Source organism: Phalacrocorax aristotelis, chromosome 6, assembly GCF_949628215.1.
Source record: "Phalacrocorax aristotelis chromosome 6, bGulAri2.1, whole genome shotgun sequence".
NCBI lineage: Eukaryota > Metazoa > Chordata > Aves > Suliformes > Phalacrocoracidae > Phalacrocorax > Phalacrocorax aristotelis.
Genome location: NC_134281.1, coordinates 20,323,459 through 20,347,119, shown reverse-complemented (window position 1 = coordinate 20,347,119; position 23,661 = coordinate 20,323,459). Strand labels below are relative to the sequence as shown.

Below are 23,661 nucleotides of genomic sequence, written 5' to 3'. Positions count from 1 at the left end.
TGAAACACTTGCCAAGGACAAACCACTTCAGGTTCATCCATATGATGCAACAGATTTTAATTTGTTTTTACTAAGAAGAATTTTTCTCTTTACAAGGAATATTTCTAAACAAAAACAACAGAAAAGCAAAAAAAATAAGAAATATGTACTGCATGCCTGATTTGTAAATGTAACTGAATGTTCCTTTCGCTGTGAGCTGACTAGAAGTGTTGCCTAACAACAGTGGCAAAACAACTTACTTTCATTCTCATATCATTAGTCTATTAGATACTGTTTGTCATCAAATTTACGGCACATTTAATTGGTGCTCCAAATTATGGTTAATATTGAAATTTTTTGTTATGTGACAGACAGTAAAGCTTTTATAACAAGCCTTAATTGGATCAAGTTACATATTGCCAATTGTTTCTTACATTCATAACACTGCAGCTTACTAAATGCTGACAATTCAGTGATTTTCCTTCCTGAACACCCAGTCTTCAGAAAGGATGACTGTGAAGAAGAATGCTGGAGATCAAGACAACTGCACATTCTCTCATGATTTTGAAATCTATTCTAATTAAATTTCTGATGTGGAAAACAAGAAATAAAATATAACAATTTATTAAGTCTCTGGAAGAATAAAATATCTTTTTATTTTTTTTCTGAACGATTGCATTCAGAATGCCAAATGGCAGCTGATTTAGGGAGGGAATCAATTACTTCTCCCCCTTGGAATAATTTAATCTATATCTTTTTATGCTTTTCTCTATAAAAAACAGATACTTGTACTGCCCTGCAAACAAAGTGTACCAAACATGAAGAATCCCAATATAAACAGGGTATTGTCCTCGTCTGTTACTGTTACAAAGTTATCATGAAGATTAACATGCAAGATATAGCAACATTCAAATGAGTTACACTGACGTGCCTTTAATCATGAACTATTAATTAAGTGATGGGATTTCTCTCTGGTTTCTTCTCTTTGGTTGTTTGCCATTGCAAATTACCTCCTTTTACTTCTAGGTTTATAAAAATAAATTCTAGCAGAAGTTCTCAGCACACCTAAAATTATCAGAGGGATATCTGGAATGCACTTTGCTTTTGCTGAGACCATAAGTACTGAAACGCATTTTGAACTTCCTTTGACCTAAGAAAGTTCAGGTCATGCAAAGGGCATGTAGAGCAACAGTGGTTACAAAATATGATGAAATAGTTAGATAGGAGATAGATTACTGATAGGTTAGACATGCTAGAGAGCAACTGGTGCTCTAGGCAACAGCTCCACTTCACAGTGCTAGGACAGGAAAACAGGTTTGCAGGATGGTTCATTGGCCATTGAGCAAAACAACCTTCAAAGTTGCACGTTTCTTTCTCCTCCATACAGACATTTAGAACATATTTGCAAAACAGAAATATAGATCAACTCTACTAGCTGTTTGAGAAGGCCAGGTTTTCTGAGTCAGCTCTGTTTTCTTCACTCTAGAAGTGACCAACCACACTTAATGCTATTTCAGAGAATATCCTTTAGAAAATACTATTGGAACAGATAAGTCTGCACAAAACACCACTACCAGTGGCTATGTCTAAATCAGCAAGTAGTGTGGCTCAACTGGAGTGGGCCTGCAGAGTAGAACAATTGGTGCTGAGGACCTGATACTCACAGCACATGTGGGTGAGGGAATTTTACCAAGGACTAGCTCTATTTTGATCCCAAGGACTAATTATCCATTGATTTTTGGAGTATATCTTCCTGTTCAGTTTCATGTCAAAATAAAATCCCAATTCATACACTCTGAGAATTCAGTGTGAATCAAAAAGTACAATAAGAGGGAACGTTAACAAGTGCACTGAAGGTCTGAATTTACTCGCTATCACAGATACATCCAGAGGCTGTTATTTCATGTCGTACCTTAACAATTTCCTCACCACTGACATGCCTCAGTCTTCCTAGAATATCCATCACACGATCTGGGTAAGCTTTCCATTTCAGTAAGGCAAGCAAATCCACTGCAGAACAGTGAGAGAAAGAGCTAGAATCCATATGCAGAGGGAAGAATGGCAACCCCAGACCCACCAGAGATTCATTACATGTTACGCTTCTGCTCTTGTTGCAGTTCACACTTCTCAGGAAAAAAAATAAATAAGGGAAAAAAAGAAGGAAAATATGGAGTAAGTCCAATACTACTAACAAGGGAATGGATGGAGGAATTGTAAAGTACTTCAAAATGAGTAAAGACTGCATTGTTTCCTATATGGCTTGACATTGTCCTGTGGACAATCCACTTTGTCTTCCCATACTTCAGGGATGTTGCCATAAGAAATTTTTATTTACTTAGTAACTCTGTAAAACCTGAACAGAACAAGCTCTGGATTGTATAGAAGTGCTAACATTGAATTTTTTGTTCTTCAATCATATAATGAAAATTAACTTTGCTTTAACGTATTATCCTTCTCTTGCACTTACAATAATGTATGTAATTTCTCTGCCATCTGTCAATATCCTGTTTTCCTCAAAAAACCAGCTTCTGCTCATTTCAATAGCGTTAGTAAAAAAAAAAAAGCACACATAAAGAAATTACAACAAACGAATATTTTAGTAAAATAAACAGAGCATAAGCATACCCATCCTACCTCTCTTTTTCATAATCGCTGTTGCCTTGAGCTATGTTGAAGGATCAGCTACTTACCATTCTGGGTCAGTTTGGTAGAAGAAAGCTGTGTGGAGACTGAAAAGGTCTCTTTGGTGCTGCGCTGGAAAATGAGGCTCGAAGGGATGTTGGGGCAGCCATTGTAGTCCTCTTTGCAGCAAGGCAGCCCCAGGTACAGTGCGTGATTGTTAAACGTACTGTTCTCATCACACTGCAAGTACAGGATAAGAAATGGAATTGCACCTAGTCTATCTCATTCCACATACTTACAGCCTGACAGCAATTGCCTAACAGTACTTTATCTTTTGGGTGCACAAAAACACTTCTAAGAAAACGCTGTGCTTACCACCTTTGGGGCCTGTGCATACACAAAACAGGCCGAGCTCTAGAAAGTGTGGCGTCCTAACCACTGACTCTTTAGAACTTACCACTATCTTCCAATTGTACAACTTAGTGCTGCTGTCTGAAATTCATACTGAAGAAGTAAACCAAGTTAAATCAGCAGGAAGGAAACAACCCAAACAATCCCCCCAAAACCCCTTGCTACAGGGTTGCCAAGCTGCAGCATTGTAACAAGGTGCATTTGAAGTACAACATAATTTCATAATACAAAGGTATAGAGTAATGCCATAGGCTGGTAAAACTGCTGAATGCTCATAAACACTAGCAAGTTTGAATTCAAAATGGACAGGATTAACAGAAGATAAATCACCGTTATCTGAAGGGAAAAGGTGGTCTGTGCTTAGAATAGAAGGCTGTATCCATACCTAGTCATGTGATTTGGAATCTATAAAATATTGAAACTACTATTAATCTGTTCCTTGCATACTTCTAATGAGGGGCTAAAAAAGATAATGTAATGACCATTACTTATTTTAACTGAAGTAGAGATGAGGAGGTGAAAAGTCCGCAGAGAAGAATTGGTACCTTATAAACATAAAGCTCATGGATATCATCCGATAAGGTAGTGCCATCATCTCTCATCAATGGAGTGAATGCAAAACCAAAGAGCTTCTTTTCTCCCTTGTCTTTTGCTGTAGCAAGAGACAGAAATAAGGAATCATATTTGTACATATTCTGTCTGTCCATGTATTCACTAACTTCTCTGCATGCCACAAAAAAAGCATGCAGGCTATATAAGAATCAACATATAAGATACTATGTATAATTCTATGCAAATGATCAACAAGCCTCAAAGCAAACACAAAACATGCTGAGCACAGTAATATATAAAATGTACATGCTGTAAAGAAAACATTCTATAGGAAAAAACAGCAAAAGAACAGCAGGAGAGAACATCTACAAAATGCTTTGCCCTGCACTGATTGTTCGTAATGTTTTTAATGTGCTGTTTAATAAACTTAGCAACCAGCTAATTGGCAGTGCACCTTCACTGTATTGTAAGTTGGCAGTCCTTTCCTGCTTTCCAGCCAGTAACAACTTCATCCAAATATAAATTGATAATTGCAAGACCTCAGCTTTTTTTTAGATTTCTCTTGGTTACATTTAGCACTCACTGGAGCAATGTCTGAACTCAAACCGGAGGTGAGACCCACGGAACCTGTCTATAGGGATGGGCAACTTGATGATTTCCCCCCATCGAGGGCTGTTATTGTGGTAAAGGACAAAAGAGTGGTATGCACTCCTGCTTGGCTCTCCTGAGCCCAGGCTGATGCAGTCCTGGAACAAAAAACCAAAAACGATTTAAGACTAAGAGACATCACATCACTACAGATGAGTCATTTTATTACATCGTGATAACCTTTATGTAATTCATAGATTTCTGTGGACATAAAGGAGCAGTCAGAAGCAGAAACTCAGACACAATAAAATCAGAATTTTTTAAAGAGATCTTTAAACAGTGTTTTGGGACAAAGGATGAGCTAGGAGACCTCTGATACTGGATGGATTCCAGTATCTTAAGTTATTATTTAAGTTAAGTTTTCTATCAAGCATAAACCAGATACAATAAACACATAAGTCCAAATATATAAAGATGAGTCCAAAAAAACCCAAAGGACCTAATGGGATCATCACTTACAATATTACTTTTCTGAAAATAACATTTAATCAGATTTCTGCTTCAGTATCTCAGTTCAGAAATGATACCTGTAACTTTTCAAGCTCTTAAAATGTTAGTCTTTTGAAACTAAAACTATAGAGCCTCACCTAGTATCCCAGAAAATTCTGATCAAGTTACTTGATTAGTGGTAAGCAAAGAATTTCTGTTGAATAGTCATCACCTAAAAATATAATGGGATCTATATTTCTGCTTTTAGATATAAAAAGCTCAGAGATCTTGACCAATGTATGTATTCTCAAAATACAGAGGAAGAAAACCATTAATTGATATTATTTAGGAAATACAGAAATCCTTGGTCAGAACATAAGTAATGGAAGTTAGGAGAAATACTGAAGTCCTGAAATAAGGAAAGTAAAAGGTCTTTTGTAATGAAGAAATGGAGCAGGAAGAACATTTTTTTTGTATGAGCACTAAACCCATGTTTGAGACCTAGCACTTAGAAAGTGATGCAAGAGATACGTCATCTTCTAAAACCATTCAGAAAAAGATTAGAGATTCTTCACTTTTAGCATCTCCAAGAATAATGAATCCAGGAAGAAACAGAAGCTAAGCAGACTCAAAACAACACGTGCAATATAAATTCTGATATAAAAACACCCCACATGGAATAGTATCATGACAAGAAGAACTACTGGTCATTTTCCCAAGGCATCTCTAAATTCTATCCCAAGAAAATACCAACAATGTGATTTGATATTTTCATCTGTAATTAAGGGACTATGAAGTCAAGTATATCCCATTAACCAGACCCAGTTAGTTCAGCCTGTGGTAATATTCTTCCGGCTTTGAGAAAGTTAAGAATTTGTGAAGGAGCCCAAAAAGAAAGAAAAGATCTCTGGAATTTTGGGATTCAATGCAAGAACAGCCTCCTTGGACAGAGATTCATTGCAAAGGCTCTAGTCCTAACTGAGTGCCTGTAGCGTATACTCACAAAACTTGGTCCTCTCAAGTAAGTCTTAGTAACCTAATGGTATGTGCTACAATCCCAGCACAAAGGTGACTTTTTTTTTAATACAGCAACAAGAATTAACTGTTGCAGATATTAACAGGTTGAAGTGAGAGCAGTGGTGGCAGTACTAAAAGCCAGAATGCCTGCAATACACCAGTTGTAATAAGAGTAACTTGTTGGGCTTCAACGCAGCAATTCCAAAACCTCATTCTGCATTAGGTTCTTAGAAGAAAGTAAAATAGTATTTGTATTTCTTTTCTAAGGTACAGTAAAAATTCAAATTTTATTGTGAGCTTTTTCCTGTTGCCTCAAAAAAATTACCTGCCTTGGCAGACAAATGGTCAGTCTTTGAATGCTATAAACTTGGTGAAGAGTCTTTTCTTCTGGTTGTTAACTGAGTTTCTATGTGTTTATACTACAATCTATAGTCTGAGGAGGGAGGATTGTTTAATCTTTAATTCTGAATTGTGATCTGCAAAATATAAACATGAAACTAGTGTCCATACACCTAGTTACCATGAGACCCCAAAATGTAGGTGAATTAGAGGGCAGAGGCAAGTAAGGGAAGCTAAACTAGAAAAAGTATCAGGTAATAATTTTATCATTTAAGGTATGCCTCGCAATTAGTAAGACATTCCTGCTACTGGAACAGAAAGAATAAGTGAGAAATGTGTCAAGGCTTTTTATTTTTCAGACTATATTGAAAGATACTAACAACTGAGTAAGACCATTTTGAAAAGAAATACTCATTTTCATTTTGAACAGCACTGTATCCTGGGAATAATTTCACTGCTTTCAGTAGGACTATTTTTGGACCAAGATATACTCAACAGCAATAGGGATTTGAGACAGACAGAATATTCTCATTAACGCTGCGTATGGTTCCGCTAAAGTCTTCACAAAGGCATAATTCAGATTTGGATTGTGCTGCTGGTCAGGAAAAGCTTATTTATTCTAATACCAGATGAAAATTTTGTGGCAGTTTCCCAACTGTACCGTGTAACTCCGCACACTTTCTCATTTGGCAGTGTCTGCTCTGGAAAGGCCGTAGGTCAGGAACAGTAAAGGATACTTCTACCAAAACAGTAGTGTTTTGGGGGCAATGACTGAACTTCCAGTGTTCTGCCCGTACTTATTAGCTTCTCTACTATATCACCTACTGAAAGTTATTAAATTGACGTCATAATTAGACAAATGCAACAGAAGACAGAAAATAGCTAGACTTCAAAAGCAACCTCAGGTCACACAAGTGAACATTCAGGGAACCCAAACAAAGCAATTCCCTTCATCAGTACTTCACCAAGCCCTATCCAACACACACCTTACTCTTAACAGATATATTAAAAAGTTATGACTCCTCTTGTTGCAGTCTTCAGTATTTTCTTTTAGATTATGCTGAATGACTGAAAGTCCTGGTTTAGAGGTCTTTTTCCAGCTGCTTCATCTAGGAATGAAATTATATTTTGTCTTTGGGTGAAACCAGATCCCTCCTAATAGAAAATGGCAGATCTTCACATGCTGCTCTAGGTGTCCATACTGAAGATCACATAAACCAGATGGCTGCAGTGAAAAATAAGCCATCTAGGGTTTAAAACTAAATTCTTAATATAGGTAAACCAGTATCCATTTAGTGGCATACTAAAAGACCCCAGACAAACAGACCTGTGTTAAGTTTTAGACAAATGGATACCTAGACTTCCCAAAACCCTTTGCACAGGTGGGATGGTTGGAACTGATGGACCTCTTTGTTCTCGGGGCTCTCCACCTGAAGCACGAGATTTTGAGCACAAATGTTGCCTGTATTTTACAACCAAAATCTGCATTCTGAAACTTGAGACAAACTGGAAATCTAGAGTTTAAGGAGCTGAATCCTTATAATTTTCAGGGCATTTTTACAGACTTAGAGCAGCCATATACACTTAATAGGATCAATTTTTTTCTACATGAAGAAGGATGTTACCATTGAATGGTAAGATAACCCACTAAGTAGTAATTCCAGATGGCTGTCTCATCTACATCTTCGGCAGACGAATTTTCAGAATTTTTAAATCATGTGGAAACTGTGGCAGTGACGAAAAAAGAGGAGACATTATTAGTTTGCAAACTCAATTCTAAGTAGCTGCATCTTTCTCTTATGTGCATGTGATTATTCCTTCAAATTGTCATTTAGCACTTTTGAGCTATGCATCTATATTCAGTTCAACTGATATTCAGTTTTATACATTATTTTTCTAGCTCTATTCTGCAGTTGAGAGAGAACACAAATGTACCTAAGCAGTGAGGAGCTCAAATTAAAGGGAAGGAGAGTTCAACTTCTATTGTCCCTGATGGTCGTTTTCCTCATTTTTCAGTAGATATGCTAGCTTATACCTTGGAGTATTTCCTATGTAGGAAAATGCTAGTGTCTGTGTTCTTGAAATACAATGGATCTTAGGCATCATTAGATTTCATAACCAAAGATCTCCCTGATGTAAGCCAAGTATCTTTATTAATTTCACTGCAACTTTACGGAGGAGCAATAACATAAAACCTGATATAAAGATATTCTTTTATATATGTGGTTTAAATTTAAAAAAACACAAAAGCACCTTTATATGTAAAGATACTCCTTTATGACAAATGTTCACTTGAATTTTTTCTAATCAGATTGACTAGTCTTAGTTTTTTCGTACCATGTCTGTTCCTTGTAAAGCCCTGAAGTACTGTTACAGTAGTAATAACAGGCAAGCATAAGAAAAAGATAACTTAGTATCTGTGAATGACCACTACAACCAAAACCACAGAAGTGGTTAATACTGATGATGTCTAGAAATTATATGGCTTTTATACTTACTCATTAGCCACAGTTACAGTGTAATTAGCTAGCATTAACATCATCATTTGAAGATGCTAATATTGCAGTTCGGAGAGTAAAGACCTACACTGGTCTTTGGCAGACTGCTGTGAAATGCAGCGATGATTAAAAATATGCCACTCAGTTTGAAAGGTATGCCTAATGGAATAAAACACAAAAGGATTGTGGTCTTTCTGCAACAGCTAGGAGCACAAACCAGTTCCTTACAAGAGCTATACTTTACTTCTAATGAAATCACAAGCAATTGTAGTAATAAAGGAGAAGTTCTCCTTTCAATTAAAAAAACCAGACTGTGGCAATGAGTTTGGTACACAAGCACTTTGGTATTGCAGTGGAGGTAAAAAAAAGGTAGGGTAGGTGGAAGTTATGATTATTACATTTTAATCCAGCCATTTCTCCATTTTTGAGAGATGTTTATGTCGAAATACTTTCCATTTACTTCTCTGTCCTTACACCCTCCCACCCCACACAATGCTGACTTATCTACCTTCTTCTCTTCAGTAATACTAAAAGCAAGAACAGAGGAAGAAAGAAAAACTTTAAACATCACCATCCACAGCTGGAATGGAGCCATCCAGGGTGAAAGCCAAGATCTTGGAAATACGCCTACTCCAATTTATTTTCTAAAACTACATCCAGCACCACAACTTCAACAACTCAGACTTAAAAGTCTCTCCTGTTATAACACTTCATCACATTGTATGACACACGTTATTTAATTTTAGATGTTTGTCACATACTCTTCAGTCCTTTCTGACTACAGTTACTCTAAATTTTATTTTTACTATAGCCACTGACATAACATTTTGAAATTATGGAAGCTTTTCAGTTTATTAATATTTTCTCCAAGTCTCCTATTCCCATATAGGGGAAGTGCTCCAAATTCTTTCAAATTTATAACTGACAAGTTCCTTCATCATAATATACATATTTACAATTTAAAAAAAAAAAAGAAAAAGGAAGATCTACTTTTAGTTTAGCATTTCCCTTCCATTAGAGACAACAAAACAAGAGAACATGTCCATGGAACAAGCAGATGGCACCTGAAGCTCAGAGGAAATAAGCACTTACCTTCAAGATTTCTCCATCCGCATAGAGCACATACATGGTCACTTCAATGTTCTTCTGCACACTTTTCCCACCTCTTTCAAAATCACCCTTTTCCAATGTCAGGTATAAGTCATTGCGTATATCGCCTACAGTAGAAGACCAGAGTCACATGCTTAAATTCAACATAGAAGACTCAGTGCCCGTGTGCAACATGTTTTGATTCTGCAAACTATTTTCTGTGTTCTGCAAGACTATGGCTGATGCCCAAATCATTCCAAGCAGCAAGTTAATTGTTAATAAAGATGAGCATTTTAATATCAGTGCATAAAATCAGACCATTGTTAGTAATGCCTTTATTAAGCGTGAACTCAGAATCAATACTTGCTCTTATTATGCGTAAGTGGGGAAGGGAATAAAATCATCTACTACTTTGTCTAGTTTGCTGATTTGGAAGTATCAGGCTAAGCCTGACAAAACATCATTAACATCAGTCTTCATGTTTCACATTTTAAGAAAAATAAGTATTTTTGTGATGATCAGCAGAAAATTATATTCAGTTACCTCAAGTATTTTCTACATTTTCGTAATTTATTTTTATCATAACAACAAAATAAAAGCAGCCTTTTTGGAAATCTGGTTGTAATTCAATTCAGATAGATTAAGAAGGAATTATAATCCCCCCTCCCTCCCCCCTCCGATTTTTGGCTAGCCTCTGGTATCCATATGCATGAATATAAGAAAGCGGGCAGTATGGATACTTGCCAATTTCTCACTACCTCTTTTTGAAGACCTTTCAGAGCAAATGACTATATTCAGAAATACAAACGGTAACTAGCACCTATCTCAGCATCTTATCTTGAATTTGACAGATTCTAGCTCACTTTTGTTTGTTTTCAAGAATCTGATGTAGGAAACACTGTTTTCGAAACTAATGCAGTCAGTTATAAAGCATGTGCCACAAGGAGAGCAGGTAGAGCCTATTTTTCTGTAAGATTTAGTAACTGTCACCATTTCATGATGGCTCACTTACCACTTCCTTTTATTTACTTGCCACAAAGGCAAACATATTGAAGGGCAATACATAAAACCACGAAAAAATTAGAACAATAAAAACTTAAACCCTTTCAAGGCAAGTATTTTGTTAAGCAGCCTCGAGAGACTAAATAATGAAGTAATGGAATGGTTATCCAGCAAGGCAGAGATTCCTTCAATGCCTGATTTCTTCTACTCCAGTACTTGGAGAAGATGATGCAGTTAAATCTGTTTATTAATCAGAAGCACAATGAAATAAGCAGCATTTGCCTTCAGGCGTTGAGGGATATCCTTTTGTGTCTGTCAAAGCAGCACTTCAAATTCTGCATGAAGCCTATAACCCCACAGAATTTGTTCCTTAATCTACTGCAGGGACAAACAATAGAAGCTTTCAGTCCTGTCCCTACTTTCATTTTTATTTCTGGACATAAGTACAACTTTTTAAGCATGGAAAATACATACACAGCTCTGTAGCTTTCTGCTAGGAAGTCTTTATGAATGGGAATCTGCATGCAAAATACCCTCCTTTTTCCATCAACCTCACTCTCGCTGTGGATTCACACAGAGCTGACTGCTTGAAACACCTCACAGTTAGAGGACTGAAAATGCTATGGTTCATTAACGGCAAAAAGATGATAGCAAGAGGCTGGTGAAAGACCTCAAATATTTGATCTGGATTTTTTTCATCAAAGAACACTCATCAAATGCAACACCCCATGGTCCACAACAACAGAGAAAATTATCTTGCTGTTCAAAATCAAGCAAAGCTACCTATATGTTGACTACAGGAATATCAAGGAAATACAAAACAGCGCAAAAAATAGTTCAAGTAGGGACTTTTGTTTTGAAAATCCTCTTGCTTAACAGACTCCATCCTTTTTTTTTAGCAGTCTGCACAATGAGGGAAATAGTTTCAATTTGTATGCTGTGACTCTAAATAGAAATTAATTGTACCCACTATAATTAGCATTTTGGAGCTTCCTATTTATGACCTCTTTTCTGGAAGACACAAAGTCCAATGTCAGATAGCAAATAATTTTCCAGCCTAAATTAAAGGCAGCATTTGGTTATATATAGCATCTTATCTTCCATTAAGCTTAACAGGAGGGATATTACTTCACTAATTAAAAAAATGCCTTTGGGGTGGAGTAGTAGAAGAATCTAAAAAACAGTGGATTTGCATCAAAATGAAGAAAAAAGAAGGGAAAATGTATTTTAGTGAAGTACAATGGTTATTTTCTCTTGTAAAAATATTGTCTATTGAACCTTAAAAAAATAAAAAAGGTAATTACATGTAATAAAAATAGGAAAGTAAGTGTATCTGGAAAAGGCAAAAAGCACTTAACTTTCAGGTAAGGAGCCCATCAGTTTCTTGAAAATCTGGAGTTCAAACTACAAACTCAAACACTTCCATTTATTTCAGTGAAAATAATCTTACAATAAGTTTCTCCTTTTCCCAACATATGCACTAACCACATCTCTTGCTGAGCCATTTTTTTCTCCAACTGCTTGAGCGCAGATGCACTAATGGGCTGCACAGAAACTAAAGCAAATTCTTGAACACAGAGGAGTGTATTAAAAATTTTGAGTATGCAAATTGCAAGGCTAGTGAAAACATTCCGCACAAATGTATGAACAGATAGTGCAGTGCAGTTTCCATGTGACTAAACAAAAAGCATGATCAGTATGATCAAGAAGTGATCCTTGTTGGCCCTAACATACATGACAGCTACTTATCAAGTCAAAAATCTTGGCAGATAGAGCTTTTCCCATATTTAATTCCATTGTAAAATGAAAAATATAAATATAGAACTTGTCTACAAACCAGACGATTCATGCCTGCTGCGCAGCAAACTACTGTAAAACAGTACTGGCTCTGAAGTGACAATAACTTGCATTTTGAGAGAAAAACAGTGTGCTACACTCACATCTTCACAAATAGAGCAGTGCAGATCATAAAACTGGGTTAGCTGTGGCCTCCTATCATTAGTACAGGAATAAAAAAGTGCTAGAAGGCTAGTGGGCCAAAGTATTTACAGACTAAAACCTGCGGATGACTTTTTAAGCTGAGATGTCTCTGTGTTAGATGGCTGTCCAGGATGAACTGAAAACCTAATGAGAGTTTTCAGAATTATATTTCTTTTAAAGCCCATCTGTCTACAATTGTTTTCAATTTAAAACCAAATGTAAACTGCTTCTTAGCATAAAGTAAGTGCAGTTCTAACACATGCAGTTACTAATTCTTTATGAAATGCCTTGAAATACAGTATTTTTCACATTATTAAAAAAGAATTATATTCTGATGTGTCTGAAGCTCTACGTTTACCCTCCCTTCACCTTTATGGGGGATTTGTTTTGTTTGTTTTAGCCTATTTACAAAGCCTTATGTCAAATGTACAATTGCTTAAATTATAAATAATAAATTATAGCTTGGGGGAGGGGTTGCTTCTATTGAAATGAAACCCTTTCTCATATCACCTGAAACAATTTTAATGGCAATGGGGAAAAAAACGAGTGGTGGAAAAGGCTACATGAACCATATATCAACTTATTTATAATATTTAAGACTTACAAACATTAAGTAGTCCAGTGGCCAGTAATTGTCTAGTGTCTATCAGAGTAAGTAGGAGATCAATCCTGATAAGATTTGTAGGTTTTCCACTAGAAGACTAACCAGCTACTTGAACTGGAATGTAGTAACAATTTACAGAAACCATATGCATTTAATCTAACGCTTTTTATTAAGGGATCCTAAAAGATTTTGTACACTGAGAACAAGAATAGTCCCTGTTTTATACAGATGAATACTGTGTAAACAAAAGGTTACATAATTCCCATAAGTTCCTACAGGAGAAAGAGGCAAACAAATCTCTGACATCTTGATTCTAGCAAATTTGTTTTCCAAGAGGTCAATGTTCTATGACTTTGAGAGCCTGTAAAAGAAACGTAATATATCCCTGTAAGCTGGACAAAAGTGGCAACTCGCAACATTCAGGATGTACAGGTCTAGTTTCAAGTAACTCTGTAAAACAACTCTATTTATCCAGAGAATCTTCACTGGATTTTTTTTAAAACTGAAAGTTTAGCCTTTTACCATTTAAACAGCCAAGGATGTAAAAACCCACAATCTATCTATAAAAATTAGCATTTATGTCTGTTAAGTTGTTGAGATGGTCCTATTTACTTAGGGCCCAACACACTGATATCCTGTCTACTCAACTCTCTAACATCACTGGGTTTAGCATCTTTTTGAAAATACTGGCATTTTACAGAGGAGTGCCAATAACCCCCAGAGCATGAATGGGCAAGAAAGGCTGTCAGAGTATCTTCCACAATGGCTTATGAAGAAAAAAACAAAACAAAACCATACATCTAACGTCCTATATATAAATGAACATCCCCCCAACTAGAGTAAATGAGCATCACACCACTGACTTCAATTAAATTACAGCAATTTAAACCACTAAGGGTTTGACTCTGTAAGTGACTCAGGCCAGCAAGTAACTAAAATCTTTGAGACAAACTATAAAATGTAGAATACTTATATTCATGGATAGCGTTACAGTGTGCTTTAGCTGTATTTGTTCTAGCTCTTTGCAATGGTAAATGCTCTTCTTTTTGGCCAAGAGTACTATATTAAACCAGACGCTCCCTTGATGGACAGCTCTTCTCTGCAGTAGCTTTGGAGGCCACTGCACAAGAGCAGGGTGCCAGTGACTGGACTGTGATCTCAAACTGCACGCTACACCCTTACTTTAAGTTCTAACTTTCTCCAAATGAAAACCATTGTGACTACTTCTGAAGTGCAGTAATTTCAACACAGAAGAAGTTAACAGAACGAGGCCCACAATCAGCTTTGTGATCATCACATTACTTCTTCAAAACAAATGGACTAAAGGAAAAAGACAAAGTGCACCATATGGGACATGTCTCAAACACTCTCTGGCCTTCTTTCTGGCTGACCATTATGGACTTGTTCTCATCATGTCTCAAAAGATTAAGAGTGACAGGCCTCACACTGCATGCTTTTCCCTTGCTTTAACAGCAAAGTCACCTTTGATAATGGTGTAAAAACCTGCTGTATTGCCCACTGTATTACTGCTTGCCTGTTAAAATTAAGAAGCCTGGTATGGTCAGTCTCTGGGAATCACATTAGATCCATTTGAGATCCATTTCTCTGCCCCATCACCAGTCAGTCACCAACTTTTTTTAAGGCCTATATTCTTGAAACAGTTATAGTATGCCACTATTAACATGTGAGTAATATTACAGCAGCAAGGGGAAGCAGAGCTTTTATCTACTGCCTGTAGATAAAATTAACTCCCCCCCCGCCCCCCCGAGAATATTATGCAGGTTTAACTCTGTGTGTTCCTCTAGCTTTTGGTGAACAGAACTCAACTGTTTCAAGGAAAAGGAACAAAAATATTTACTAGATTATTTGCTATCCATTGTTCGACTTCTATGTCTAGGAAAGAATTTATAAAATGCTCTTTTTAAATTCAGTGATTTCCCTGAAACAGTTTCCTTTCAGTAGTGCTGAGTTGATTTTTAATATATTTTTTCTTATCTCTTTTTTCTTCTCTCTTAGTATTTTAACTTTCCATTTCTGCAAGTTTATTAATGACAAAAATATTTTTTATTCTCCTTGTAAATGCTTTTTGGGGATAACTATTACATAAATATGTCTTTTAGTCTTGTAGACTTGTCTTCCTGTGAATATTCTGAGAGTAGCTGATGGACTCTGCCATGTCCATTTCTGAATATATTTTTGCCATGCCTCTGTGCTCACTGATAAAACAGATACTGAGATGTTTCTCACCTTTGCTACTGATTCTCCGTTATAGCTACTAAATTTGTCTGAAACACTGTGGTACAAAGACAGACTGATAAGACAAAGTCTATGCCCCTCTCTTACCAAAGTTTCCCTATGATGTCATAGTTTCCTATATCTTTACCAATCCCCAACATTCCATGAGAGACATGAAAATGGGAAAAAGCAAGCAATAAGCAGACATTACACAGAAAAGCAGAAACTTACACCCAACTATCTTCATCTCTGCATCAGAAAGAAAGGGGAGAGAATAAAGGGAAAGGAAAGGGAGAGAAGCCAGGAGATTAAGACAAGGAGAGAGAAAAAAGAGAAAGAAACATCACTCACATGTAGATGATGAAGCATGCACTTTTCATCAGAGGATCAAAGTAAAAGACAGGATCATTATCAGCACATGGGGAAGGGAAAGGATGTCCTTTGGGGAACTGACAAACGCCATGCCTATGCAATAGATTTCTGATCAGCAAGTTCTGTATAGAAATGAAGTTGCAATCCAAAAAGCAAGCAGCACATGCCTCATTGCTTTTATCTCTGGGGAAAGGTTAAATTGTCAGGATCAGATGGACAGTCTTAAACCCAGTAGCAATTTAGAGAAGAAAAAAAAAACAACCCACAAATGAATAAAAACCCACCACACCTCTTCATGAGGCTGGTTTGACTGAATCCCTTCTGATTGAGACAAAAAAGATCATTAAAGTCTTTATGAGCTCTTCTCAGATTACAACACAGTAAGAAACAAAACACATTTTTTTTCTTTAGAGATTAAGACAGGTATAGTTATTTTGTAGGATGTTGATGTTGTTCTGCATAACCATGCAAGATATAAGCACATAAAGACCGGTTTAACTTTATTTCTTTATGATGAACAGCTATCACTCATGTTTCTCATATCTGAGTTAGGGCTTGATATAGGAACTAATGCTACTGTTTAGAAAACAAAATGGGGTAAGAAAACTTAGCACACTAAGACACAGCTACAGAATTTTAATGGTTAAGATGTCTACATGTGAAAGGATTTTGTATTAAAAAAAGGACATAAAAATGTTAAAACCTATGACCAAGAAGATTAATTTGAAATGTTAGAGCTATTTACTTTGTTAAAAATAGATTTCTTGGTTCAGCAGAATGATCACTGCATATTTTAACAATACTAGGTGACCTAGCTTTTATTAATGTATTCATAAAAAACATTTTTATATCACACTGCCTTGAAAAAAATCTGCATCCAATTGCAAAATACAAGTAATGAACTTTCTGTGCTCTTTTCTGAAAGAGGAAATCCTGTCCTTAATGAGAAACAGTTCTGAAGCAAAGCAAGGAAAGGTAGTTTGACAAAGACAATTAAAGCAGCAGACATGGTGGAGAACTACTAACGTGCATAAGAGGGTTGGTTTTTGTTTGGTTGTTTGTTTTTTTTTTTCAAAAATTAAATATTTTCTAACTTTAGATAACACTAATAAAGCTAAACAACAATGATTCTGCTGTAACAACATAAGGACAATGTAAATTGATGGACATTCTTTGTTCATGTAGCTTGGCTAATCCACCTGAAAGATAATTTACTCTACACAAATATTCTATCCTGGACATTGGGTAAGCTCAAACCACAGTTTGATCTATTGTTTTAAAAGCAAGCAACAGGCAAATATCTGCTGTTGCTTGAATAATATCAAACATATTTTCATTGCCAAAAAAAAAAAAAGTAATTAGAATGAACACTGTTCACTGCATCAGTGAAATTACACTGTATTGTAATCTCCTAATTTTTCAGAGATTTCTTTTCTTACCTGGTGTTTAAAGACATTTACAAACTGCCTTTCTCCACAAATGTGAGCCATTTTTTTTACAAATACAAATACCTAAAGCTTTGCATCTAAACTCTATATACGCAGACCTCTTGTAGCCCCCTTTGAATCCAGAAGTTCTGGGTATCCAGCTCCTCTCGAGAGGCAGTAAGCATTTAATAGCAGAATGGTGGTATTTTCACAAATTTCAAAGAATCACAGAATGTCCTGAGTTGGAAGGGACCCACAGGATCATAGAGTCCAACTCCTGCCCCTGCACAGGACAGCCCCAAAATTCACACCATGTGCCTGAGACTTGTGTCTTCTTTGTATCAATCATTATTTTTGGCAAATCTCTCTATATATGAGACCAATTCCAAATTGACTATCACTTTAAAATCCATGTGTTTTCTCCAGCGAGAATTGTCATTCCCACAAAAATGCGATTAGCAAGCAACGGTGGTCTTTTGAAGAGTACCATTTGAAAAACTGATGGGCTGACCAGAGCTGGGAAGATCACTGCTGTACATGTATAGCCAGCCTTCGAGTGGGAGTGCTGCAAACACACACTATGGAACCTGGTTTTAATTTACTTAAATGTCAAAGGTCTCTAGTCTGAATAACACTAAGATCATAATAATATAATTTGGTGGACATCTTTGGCACTGAGGCAGTGTTTTTCCTAGAGTTCTTCATTTGAGAGAGAAAGAAAGTTTGGAAATTTGAATTAGCTGCAATGAATAGAGAATTTTTAAAGTTTAGGGTAGGACCACTTTTTGCATGATAACTGCTACCCTGCCTGTTCAACCCCTGAAAAAAAGCATTGCCAAACCCAGCAGAAGTAGAGGGAAGACAGGCCCGCTATGCCAGCTTGCACAAAGAGGCTACGGCCCAGAAAATAAAAAAACAATTAGGGGGAACATGATGCCATGAAAGTATTCCTTAAGCTTGCTAAAATTCAGCTGTCTAGAGCACTTGAGAGACAGCTCTACACATAAAAATGGAGAATTAAGTGATTCTTGTAAGAGAATCAGTTCACTTATACAAGTATGTAAATCTTATTTTTGATGTTGACTTTTCTAGCTGTGATCTAGCTATTCTAGCTGACACATCCAGCTGCGATCTCAATTACAGCAGCTCACCTTGCAGCAGCTGTGCCTGCATATTAACATGCAATATTTAATCTTTTCTCTATTTGATTGCTTTGGGTTAAGACTGGAACTATATAGTTCTACTGGCTATAAGGTCACTAAAAACTAAAATATATAATTGGCTTTATAGCCTACATCCTCTGCTGCTGTATTATTTTCAAGACCGTTAGTAAATAAAACGCAGTGTTCTAAATCCTTTTAGTTTCTAGAAACTCCTCTAACCCACTCCCTATTTTCACTGTACTTTCTGAAGACCCTCCATAATGAGGCTACAACTACTTTTGATACTGATGTGTCACTGCAGTCTTTCGAGTAATAAAATCTGATACTTTTCCCATTACACCTTCATAAAATTTCCAATGTCTGCAAAGTTATTCTTGGTCTTCGTTATAATGCATAGCAATGAGGTTGTATTTCGAATGGCATACATGCAATATAATTAGTAACACCATTTCTTACTACACTGTAAAAATCAAGACAGTGGAATGCCAGGTTTAATATCTATTGATTGCATGACTGGCTAGGTTCTAGTTTCCTCTCTAAATGAACTCTTGGCTATGCTGAGGCTAGCTCAACTTGTGTCAAAACAAGAAACATCTCAAAGTTGCTGCTCCAGAAGTAAGGAGCAAATGAAGTACAGCAATTCTTCAGCCAAGACAGCTGTTGCATGGACTAGCTGGTCTGTAAGACCAGCTGAAAATCAGACCAGATTTACAGCCTCAGGTATAGTCAACCAATGCAAAAGGATCATCATACTATCTCTGAAAATCAAGGTGGCAAAGTGGAAACTCTTCATCCTGGCTTTACATTGTTTGGAAGAAGAAACCTCATGCATTTTAAAAGAAATATCTCTTCGCTTAGCACACATGAGGGATATCTAATTGGAGGTTCTGGGCAAGAGGAATGTCAAAGCAAACTTTCCAGATCACCTTTTATACATGCGAATTTAACACCTTCTATTACTATAATGTTTGTTGATTAAAATGTTTTAGCATGCCTCCCTGAATCTGGAATTGGCATTTAGTGATAAATAAGGCAACTCTTAAGATTATTAATCATTGAGTAATGCACCCATCCCTGTGACATTTGTCTAGAAGAGTATGAGAAAAAAACCCCACCCAATATTTTAAGATTAGAGCTGTTATGTTTACCTGGCATTATAACGTCAGGAAAACCCAGCTTCCTGGTAACAGAAACGCCTCTGTTAAAGATCATGGGGTTTTCCCTTCGAACCTGCTCCATGTCACCACGTAGAAGCTGAAGAGATATTATAAGTCCTGGGAAAAAAAAATAGTTCATTTTTGCAGATCTAAGAATTAGATGTCTGTATATACAAGCCATGCAGGTAAAATAATGCTTTGCTCCATGGTTAATTTAATACAAATATATTAATACACAATTTTTTCCTCCCTTGGAGTAATTTAAGAGTGAAATGGAAGAAACAAATCTGCTTTAAGGGATCAGTTAAGAGCATAATATTATATAAAACCACAATTTTAAAAAATCAGAATACTTAATTTTGCAGAGATGTCACAGAGATACAGTGAGCTACTTAGCATTATTTCTATTCCTTACATACAGCAAGTTACAACACATGTATGAGCAATGCCACCTCCATCTGACAACCACATCACACAATACTGTAGAACATCTGTAAAGTGCCTTTAATCCCACTTAAAACCATTTAAAAAAATCTCAAAGTGTATCTCTTCCACTTGTTTCTTTAACTACTTCATACAAGAATGTTGGTTTTAATGAAGTTCCCTTCAGTACCTCAACATGTTTCATGAGTACCAACTGGTCAAAGTGACTTCAGAAAACGAGAGTAATAAAGGCTCAGCAACTAGCTCTTCCAATGCAACCCTTTGTTCAGTATACCAGTTGAATAGCTTCACTAGGAATAATTACACAGTTAATCTCAGTCCAACGTGTTGTTTTTAATTTATAGCATACTACACCCCTAAATGAGGATAATGTATTGGTAAAGTTACAAAGTCAAGCTAGAGAAACCAGAAAATGCCAGGAAAAAGCTCAACCATGTAAGCTTAGTCTCATCTGCTGAGCACACACTACCAGCTTCACATATCAACATGAAGTACATTCACATAGTAATTTTCCACAATCTGTATCTCATTCAGTGAATGATAGCCAATAGCTCCTTCTGTCCTCTCTGTTCACTCGCTGGAGGAACACATATGAAAACAAACACTGCTTTGTATGCATATTCTTCCATGAGCCATCAAACAATCTGCTGTTTCCTAAGCTTAATATATAGGCTTTATGAAAAATATTTACTCGCCATTTTGTTAGACAAGTTACTAGGGGAATGAAACCAGTAATATCATGTACTTCCCACCCAGTTTCTGATCTCTTCCCTTGAAATAATTTTCAAGCCTGTTGTTGGGCTTCAGCCAAATTTGGCAACCAAGTAGATACATAGGTAACATGAAGACTGTATAAGTTTTATGAATACTGGGAATTGGGAAGAAAAAAAAGAGCATAAAGCCTTAAAACGAAAGAAAAGATAGGCCAACCAGCCAGCTGGACAGTCAGCATGTATGTACTCAAAAGCTGCCAAAACATAGACTTGCAACTGTCCAGCTAAGTGGGCAGAAGAGCACTGCAAAGCACTGCAGGTAAAACAGAGGCTTTATAACAATGGAAAAAATTCAAACCCTTTGAATACCACGTATGAGTGTACATCTCTCTGTGTGTGCACTACAGAAGGTTTTACAGAACACAAGACACAAGTTCATTAGAAATCAACATTGACTATTTTTGACACAGAAATTTTGTTCATTTTATAACCTCTTTTGCTATTAAAAACAAAAAAATGAAAATAAAAAATTCTAGCATAAAGGAGTGGAGCAAATTTGGAAGTTCAGACGCCCCTACACCCAGCACCCCCAGTACTTAACAAATAGCATCAGAATTAATCTGTTATCTATAAAAATCAGTCACCAGAGGTAATAGAATATGTAATTTTCCAGCATGATACTACATATATTACTTATGTGATACCCTCCCTCATATACTACCACAAAAACTTCTGCCTAGCTTCTTGCTCTCCCCATGAGGTTTGTAAATCTACTCTCCAGTTCTCCTCTTCTACTCAGTCCATCTTCCCAGTATTTTTCTATTCCCTGCAGCAGATCTGAAGGACTAATATTACACAAGACCTGGGAAGGTGGAGAGAGGAACAACCAGAGCTTTTCTTAAAAACAAAACAACAAAAAAGCAAACCCAAACAACAAATAAGACCCCCACACATGTGATGTGAGCATTTTCTCACTGTAAGAGCAGGTCCTGAGAGGCCCAAATTGTATTACTTATGCTTCCATGATGTCAGCCTGAAATACAGCCCCTCCCACCAGGACAATACCTCTGCCAAGTTTCAACCTCCTATTCCAGAAATGCACTAGACCTTAATGAAACGTTTGAAATAATTATTTTTAAAAAGCCAAAGGCAATAGTAAAAAGCTATTTCGCTCTCCTTCTGCTCTTCAGAAAAGCTCATGCTTGGAAAAAATTTTTAGGCAGACACCTAGCATTGGAAATACAGGCAAACAGTCCAAGTTTTCAAAGATCTAAACAATTCAGGAAAATGTTTTAATGAGAAGTGGTGGCTGACCTTAACTGGAACAGGAGGAAGAGCAGGGAATGAGACCAACTTTGCATGTAATAAAATTCCAAACCTGATAACTGTTTTATTTGCTTATTGTTGTGCTTAATATCTTCTATGGGAGTGTGAACTGCCATAGATATTCTACTGTAATATCTCAATATGCAAACAAGTGAAATTAAGACAATATCAGTATTCGGGCATCAGTATGCCAGTGAATCGGGCACTCAGTAATGAACGAGCTGTAATGAAGCAGAGGTGCATCCTGTTGACTGGTTCATTTGGAATAGAATAGTAAAGATATCTCTGGATTAGCGAACTACAGAAATCATAAAATGAGGTAACAATAGGACAAGATTTACCTTCTGTGCTTATCTGCCATCAACTAGGAAAATAAAAATGGATTCAAAGGTCACAAAAACTCTGCCAAGACAGTTATTCTCAACTATGTAATGAAACATTTAGTACTGAAACTATCACAGAAAGTCTTCTTGATAATTAGTTTGTAGGTACAAAAACACTGCTTTTTTTCTGGACAGTCAGAATTTTCTGAACAGTCAGACAAATTTAACCTCTGGCTTTGCTTCTTTTGACTAGGATGCTTGGTATCCTCTGGAGATCAAGCCATAGATGTGTGCTACACCTGGAATTTGCAAGGGAATACAGGATGAAAAGGAAGACAGTTTTACTCAGGGAAATTATGATGAATAAAATTTAAATTCTTCGCTCCTTGTGCAGCCAAGTCTGGTCACAGTAACTTTAAAAAAAAAAACCTTTCAAAAGAGTTCTGCCAATGCTGATTGCTGCTTATGTTGTACCGCCCATAGGCTAGCAGTTTTCACAAGCATAGCATATGCAGCAACTGTAATAGCCAATAAATGAAGACTCTCAGAGTAAGCTAATACTCTAGCAGGTCACTAGCTCTCTCCACTGCTGACCTCTCTTGAGATAAAATCATACTACAGATAAAATGATGAATGAAATTTAGCATGCTAAATTAATATTATCATCAGCTGTATCCGAGAAGGAAAGATATCAGATGCTTTTTTTTTTTTTTTTTTTAATTCCTGGTTAACTTGGCAGACACAATACAGGTTTTCACCTGTGAACAGAACATAAATGAATTTTAGCTAAATTTTTAAATCATCACAAGCAAAGAAATTAGGCTATGCATAATCTCACATCTCGCTGAATTCCTCTGCTGTAAATAATTAGCAGTTTCCTAAAGGACATATTCAGCTGTTATTATGACAAAAATGTACAAGTAAATATTTACCATAGTTTGAGCTGGGTGCTGTGTATTTGGTGCTGGACTTGCGAATAATATTTTCATGGATCTGGCACCATTCATTTTCATTGTTACACCTAAAATAAAAGAACACTAATTAAAGTTAAAAGCTTTCTGCTGAACCACACTAGGACAAGAAAGTCAACTTTGCTGCAGAGATAACATGGAAGGTTGTGGGGTTTTGATGAATGAGAAATCCCACATAACTCTTATTTTTAAAAGTGGAGAGAAACAAAACATTCCCTAATAGTTATCTCATTTTCATGGACACTTTGGAGCCTGTGGATGTGGTCATCATAGCCATTGGTTTACTCTTCATATTATGACAGAACAAAGAAAGCTCTGGACATCTTTAGCTGAATTCTGTGCACATAGAAAATTAATTTT

General features: G+C 36.4%; 1 protein-coding gene across 14 annotated transcripts in view; it reads right to left on the bottom strand.

Moving 5' to 3' along the window:
* Nucleotides 1-23,661, bottom strand: part of DOCK3 (dedicator of cytokinesis 3) — a 221,679-nt gene that overhangs the window by 65,877 nt on the left and 132,141 nt on the right. For all 14 annotated transcript variants that reach the window (XR_012661094.1, XM_075096446.1, XM_075096433.1 and 11 more), the window contains exons 13-19: nucleotides 23,263-23,351; nucleotides 19,516-19,641; nucleotides 9,588-9,712; nucleotides 4,148-4,310; nucleotides 3,558-3,664; nucleotides 2,670-2,841; nucleotides 1,892-1,989 (exon numbers count right to left, since the gene is read on the bottom strand). Coding sequence is in view for 13 of the 14 variants with exons in the window: in XM_075096446.1 (XP_074952547.1) it covers nucleotides 1,892-1,989; nucleotides 2,670-2,841; nucleotides 3,558-3,664; nucleotides 4,148-4,310; nucleotides 9,588-9,712; nucleotides 19,516-19,641; nucleotides 23,263-23,351 (880 nt within the window). In the remaining variant the exon portion in view is untranslated. The remainder of the gene's footprint in view (nucleotides 1-1,891; nucleotides 1,990-2,669; nucleotides 2,842-3,557; nucleotides 3,665-4,147; nucleotides 4,311-9,587; nucleotides 9,713-19,515; nucleotides 19,642-23,262; nucleotides 23,352-23,661) is intronic.